We start from the raw sequence: 6,482 nt of genomic DNA on the forward strand, positions 1-6,482 counted from the left end.
GTCTATAATGAATCTTTCAAGTATTTTCAGCGAACGTTGCCTTTTCTCTCCTGACTTTCGACTTTCCCTCGCTTGATCACCCACGTTGAATGTTTTAACAATGTACGTGGCGGTTCGTTGATTGAATGCATTAATCCATTTGGATTCCGCTCCTAATTTGAATATAAATATATACTACATGCGGTAGTGTTTAAGCTATTCCGCGATCGATTGTTATTGCTGGACCGACTCAAGCATAACCTTGCAGTGGTTGCCGCAGCCTCCATTCCGCTGGAAAACCTTCGTTGCCAATCGAGTAGCGAAAGTACAGCAATTACTACCAGACATTGCATGGCGTTATGTGCCAACTCGTGACAATCCTGCAGATTGCGCTTCTCGCGGTCTCTATCCCTCCCAACTTAGCAACCATATTTTGTGGTGGCACGGTCCGTCATGGTTGTCTGCTTCCTCGGATTCTTGGCCGGCCTCGTTTCAAGGCGTCATTGATAATTCGTCAGAAGAAAGAATTCGCGAATTAAATTGCGCACTCGCAGTCGAGGAAACATGGCAACTAATGACGCGGTTTTCCTCGTGGCCAAAATTGCAAAAAGTTGCCGCATATTTATATCGTTTTCTCGATAAAACCATACGAAAACTTTTAAAAAGCACTCACCTCGACCGACCGTTTCAAATTCCATGACCTTGCGACCTTGTGAAGTGGAGCGAGCGAAACTCTTTTTCCTGCGATATATGCAAGCTGAATCATTTCCCCATGAACTCCAACTTCTTAAGGCCTCCACACCGATTCCTAAGCCAAGCCCAATCAGTGCATTGGTACCATTCCTTGACTCTGAAGGACTTATTCGAGCTCGACGTCGTCTGATGAACTCGCCATTAGCTGAAAAGGCAAAAACTCCCATAATTTTGCGCTCCCACCCATTATCTAGAGTAATAATAATGAATACTCACTTGCAAAATTTGCACGCTGGACCATTATTAACTCTTGCCAAACTGAGAACCGAGTTCTGGATACTCAGAGCCAGAGCCACTATTCGCGCCGTGTTGTACAATTGTGTGCCATGTACTCGCGAGAGGGCAGAAGCCCCCAAGGAACTCATGGGAAACTTCCCAGCTGCAAGAGTTACAGAGGTTAAAAGGGCATTCCTAGATGCCGGTGTAGACTATGCGGGTCCGATTCTCGTACGCCCAACCGCTGGCCGAGGTTACAAGGCTCGAAAGGCTTATATCGCATTGATTATTTGTTTAACTACCAAGGCGATTCACCTCGAATTGGTGAATGATTATTCCTCCGCCGCATTCGTTGCCGCATTCCACAGTTTTGTAGCCCGACGAGGAATGCCGACGTTCCTTTACTCCGATAATGGCACCACCTTTCAAGGAGCAAACAAGGAACTCGACCAGGCGTTCCGAGCAGCAGTCGACGACCCAAATTTCGCTAATCGAATCGCCGTTGATGGAGTGAAATGGAAGTTTATACCCCCAGCTGCTCCACATTTTGGGGGACTATGGGAGGCAGCGATTAAAAGCGTCAAAACGCACCTTAAACGCTGTATACACATACACTTACCCAAGAAGAGATGGGAACGCTTCTCTGTCGCATTGAGGCGTACTTAAACTCACGCCCCCTCGCTGCTATGTCAAACAGTATCGATGACTTCGAAGTGTTGACACCAGCCCACTTCCTCATCGGGACAAACCTTGCGACTCCACTGGAACCAAGTGTACTTAACCTTAGAGAGGAAAGACTGTCTCGCTGGCAGATGGTTCAGCGTCTTTCTGAAACATTTTGGGAGGCATGGTCCAATGATTACCTTCACACTCTACACCAAAGGCCAAAATGGCGTACCGTTCAAAATCTTACCAGAGTAGGCCAAATTGTGCTCCTTCGCAACGCCAACCTTTCCCCCAGCATGTGGGAATTCGGCCGTATCACCGCTTGCCATCCTGGGGACGATGGGCTCGTCCGCGTGGTCAAGGTCAAAACGGCACGCCCTGAGTACACTAGACCGATCACGAAGATATGTTTTTTGCCGATTCCGATCAACGACAAGACCGAAGAAGGCGATACTACGTCCCATGACCAAGGCAACTGTTAAGGTCAGACGTCGTAACTCCGCGAGCTGCCATATTTCCGTACGCAGTACAACTGGACTTGTAAAATTTGTAAATATCTGTAAATAATAAGGAAGCCAACGTCGTTGTAATCCATTAGATTTAGTTAAGTAATTGTAACGCGTTTAGAATAAGAACTTATCGTTGAGCAAATCACGCACATGAACATTACGATTGTCGATCTAACCACACTTCACTCGGATGCACGCGTGCCACGTCATCGCGACGCGCTCCCTCTACACCAATTGAAGAGGGCGCGTGTATTTGAATGTAACCATTCAATGGGGGCCGGGATGTTTGAATATCCGAATGTGTGGCAAGGGGCTCTCATAAAGAGAGATCCGCTCCTGCCGTGTCGTCAATCGATCATTGCGTAATTGATCGATTTACGGACCACGCGCATTCCCACCTGCTCCCGTTTTTTGGCAACCTATGTTCGTTTCCGATTCCTCTCCTTCTTCTTCTCCGAATCGCCACGCGAGTACCACGTGCGAATTCTAAGAAGCGATTACCGTAACGCGAGTTTGTGCGTACCAAAATTATTCTCAACCGAATCAGTTAATCAGCCAAGACTATAATTCAGTGATTTTTGTTATTTTGTTTATTAATTAGTTTCGTATAAATTTAAGTTTAAGTTACATTTACGAACATTAAATTCCATTTGTTACAACGAACATTCAGTGCTACGATTATTTCGTTTACGCCAACTGCCCTTCCCGACAGATCTTCTTCAGACAAGAAGAACCAATTTAAATTTTACATTTTTTAATCCGAACTCCAAACAGTATGCATGGAAAGTTAAGGAGTAACTACATATAGTTCAATAGTAGGTGCGTTCTATTATATATGTTCATTTTTCATTACTCTTGTTTCAAGTGTGCTCAAGGTTAAATACTACTAAAATTAGCATGATTTTCAGTTGCTTTTTTTTGTTGTTCCCACGCTTACCAACTAATTATTTATGTACATTATTCTTTGCAGATAATGACATTTTTATAATATGCAGCTGTACAGAAAACGGGCCGTGTGTATATTTAGAAAATGAGAAAAAGGAAGAAGCAATAGAGGGTAAATTTCTGATCACGAAGTTTATCCTATTAATGTTTAGATTATGTATTAAAAAGTTAGTAAATTTTATTGGGTTCATGTTTAATGTATTTTTAGGCGATATTTCATCGACATCTATTAACAGACCCAGTTATATTTGCACGAACGCATTACACATAAATGTAGATAATATGACAGATAGTATGTTTCACCTTCATTCATATTTTCACTGATGTTCAAGTTTTTAAATATTAGATTATTAATTAAAATCGTTTTTCAGATAGGGACATTTGTATAAGTGATAGTCAAATTACTGTACAGAATTTAATAGAAGATAAATTTTTTACTTACTCATATCTTTACTTTTGGTTTTCATTCAACAGTTTTTCAGCATTTAATTTGTTACATTTGATAAATACAGTGTAAATGATGTATGTGTATAAAATACAATGGGGTGTTTACAAAAGACTATAATTACAAAAGATTACAATATATGTATTATATTGTATTGTGTTTACAAAAGATTATAATATATATATATATATATATATATATATAAATAATACATATAAATATTTATATTTACAATTTATAATAATTATATTATAATTTATAATATATATGTTACATCCGGCCCTGCCGGTGTCCCTTTTCATCGACCTCGCATTGCGAATAAGTTAAGATCAATAGACTTTAAGGAATGCGCTCGGTAAACGATGCGAAAATCGTTCCTCGGGAACGAAATAATGCAAACCGCGAGTCAGCAAACGGGCGTCAGCGATGTTAGGCCGTTGCATACGAATCGGCCATCGAACTTGCGACATGTCCCAGATTCGGAAATGTAGAAATTAAGATTTCGAAATTACGATCGCGCCTTGCGAGGATCTAGGGGGTATATAAACCCGTGGTCACGACCACGGGCGGCTTTTCTTTTGTGTATTCTGTAGTCGCGGACAGGTTAATCTCTCGCGTTAGTCTCATTTAGGTATCGTGTATCGTATCTCCAGCAAAGTAAAGAGTTCGCGTAAGTGAGAACATACGCACTAAAGATAGAGTCATCGCGGAGTTACCTACGAAAGTCCGACGTTTATTATTCGCCAATTATTAGAGTTCCGTGTCGCGAGTGTACAACCAGACCAGATCCTCGCCACAGCCAATACCATCAACGATTGGTATTGTTAAACCATTTTCAATTGTATAATTTTTATTCTTGTTTGTAAGTAATCCCAAACTCAGTTTTGTTTCATAATTATATTTGTTAATACTCAAACTTAGTGACAATTATTATAGAATCCCAAAATTCCTTCTTTTCCAATTAAATACAGATAAGGTGAGCTTTAGCTCTTTAATCGAAGACAAGAATCCCTAAAGGAAGTCCCAAACTAGTTGGGACGTAACATATATATATATTTCATATAATTTATTAATTATAAACATTTATTCGTTCAATTTATAAATAATTATATATATCTGCATTTTCTTTTCTTGCTACAAGAAATTTTAATGTTAATGATGAAATGAGAAAGTGACTCCATTTCTATAAGCTCTACATAAAAAGTCTAAATTAAAAACACTTTAGTGGTATGGATCTATTCTGTATGAATGAAGGTACCTGACAATTCAGATTTTGATAACTTACCTTGTAATGAAAATGGATAAACATTTTACAACAATTGCTGCAATTTGTTAACGAATAACCTCCAAGCCTGTGGTTCTCTTCATTTGTATAAGTTCTACATAAAAAGTCTAAATTCAAAACATTTTGGTGGTATGGATCTATATTAAAAACAGTTTTCTGTATGAATAAAGGTATCTGGCAATTCAGATTTTGACAACTTACCTTGTAATCAAGATCGATCAACACTTTACAACACTGGCTGCAATTTGTTATTAAACCCTACATAAAAAGTCTAAATTGAAAACATTTTGCTGATATAAATATAATTAATAATGCAAAAGTGTAAAAACTTTTGACTCTTGGCAGGTTATGAATGATGACCATTTGTTTCGACTCTCGACCCTCGATGGCCGACGAGTCATTTCGAACCGAATGATTCCGAGAGTCGACGAACGTCGCTCGGCTTTTGCTTAGCTCCTATTGGCTAAGGGTTGACGACGGGAAAATCATACGAAAAATACCGTTTCTGGCAGATTCATGACATGATATTACGATATCTCTGTTACGAGCCAGGGCGATAGCGACGCGTGTGTGAGCCCTGCGAGTGGGTTGAATTCAAGAATCGAAGAAGATACGATTAGTCCTGTTTATTTCAATGAGTTCAAAGATTAAGGATGGAGTAGAAATCGCAGACGACTCCGACGCGAAGTCAGATAGCTGCTGGGAATTGGTATCTCCCGGTAAAGGGTAACCGTTGGGAAGGTTAGGTAAGGATTGAATCGTATCGTTGGAATATAATACGCATCGTGGATAAAGCCTCGCAACTATTAATTCTAAACAAATAATAACTCGAGCGGTAAAGTTATTATGTTGTGGGATCGTTATACTGGTTAGGATTGCTTATTCCAATGGTGAAGGTTTTAATTTAACAGACCTTTTAAGGTTAAAAAATGATTATATATTCAAAACTGAATAATTCTAATAGTACAATTGTACAGTGTCGTGTTGTCGCGGTTAGTGTATGAATTTAATTACCTAATTGTTGCACGGTGTTAACGCACTGGCGATGTGGGGGTCGAGAATGCTTCTATTGCCAAAATAAAATTTAAACCGGCTACGCGGATCTATATGGTTGATTGTGATACAAAAGGGATCTGAAGCCCGATCTCACTGAAGCACTCTCTGCAGATGACCAACGTGATGCTACTCTACGTGACTCTACGTGTAACTCTTTCGTTTTAATCCCCCGAGTAACAAAAATCATGGGTTTATATATCCCTAGATATTGGTGGGGATACGTCAGTGATTCCCATATATGGAAAGGGTATAGCCGGGTTTGGGGGTCAAAAGTGCCCTTAGACCGATTTCGATTCGCGATGATGTATTCGATAGGTTATCAAAAAAGACTAATCTGTGCCAAGTTTCAAGTTCCTATCTCGACGGGTGGGGGAGTAAACAAGAAAAAACAAAAATCACAATTTTGACCAATTTCTCTTGTCCTGCTGCATGAAAAATTTTGAAAAAAGTCAGAGATATTCCAGTTAGTGAGGCACATATTCCAGAATTCTTTCAGATTTTTCAGTTCAAAATCCAAACTGTGAAAAATAAAAAACGCAAAAAAATGATGAAAAATGCCGGTTTTGCATCGAAGGAATCTTAGAACTACGATTATAAAATTACAGGAAGTGTATATTATTGTTATTAT

At 39.6% G+C, this 6,482-nt stretch overlaps 1 protein-coding gene and 1 long non-coding RNA gene across 5 annotated transcripts; one reads left to right on the forward strand and one right to left on the reverse strand.

Annotated features, from left to right (window-relative positions):
- Window positions 1-210: 210 nt before the first annotated feature.
- On the reverse strand, window positions 211-2,173 carry LOC128896586 (uncharacterized). Of its 4 annotated transcripts, XR_008462032.1 has the most exons (6): window positions 1,862-2,170; window positions 1,568-1,776; window positions 1,251-1,503; window positions 949-1,111; window positions 653-877; window positions 211-455 (listed from the first exon to the last, which is right to left on the reverse strand). XR_008462032.1 is itself a non-coding variant. In XM_054159954.1 (5 exons), exons 2-5 carry the CDS (start codon window positions 1,685-1,687, stop codon window positions 874-876), a joined length of 540 nt encoding a protein of 179 aa, XP_054015929.1. In that variant the 5' UTR covers window positions 1,688-1,772; window positions 1,862-2,173; the 3' UTR covers window positions 211-873. The 4 variants fall into 4 exon arrangements, 2 of the variants coding, with proteins under 2 accessions (XP_054015929.1, XP_054015928.1); XR_008462033.1 differs by having other exon boundaries at window positions 211-877; window positions 1,264-1,503; window positions 1,862-2,163; XM_054159954.1 differs by having other exon boundaries at window positions 211-877; window positions 1,568-1,772; window positions 1,862-2,173.
- Window positions 2,174-2,359: 186 nt separating this feature from the next.
- On the forward strand, window positions 2,360-3,776 carry LOC128896587 (uncharacterized). Its single transcript, XR_008462034.1, has 3 exons — window positions 2,360-2,942; window positions 3,094-3,180; window positions 3,277-3,776. It is a non-coding gene; the product is annotated as an uncharacterized LOC128896587 (long non-coding RNA).
- The last annotated feature ends 2,706 nt before the right edge of the window (window positions 3,777-6,482 follow it).

The sequence above is a fragment of the Hylaeus anthracinus genome, unplaced genomic scaffold, assembly GCF_026225885.1.
Source record: "Hylaeus anthracinus isolate JK02 unplaced genomic scaffold, UHH_iyHylAnth1.0_haploid 11589, whole genome shotgun sequence".
Lineage (NCBI taxonomy): Eukaryota > Metazoa > Arthropoda > Insecta > Hymenoptera > Colletidae > Hylaeus > Hylaeus anthracinus.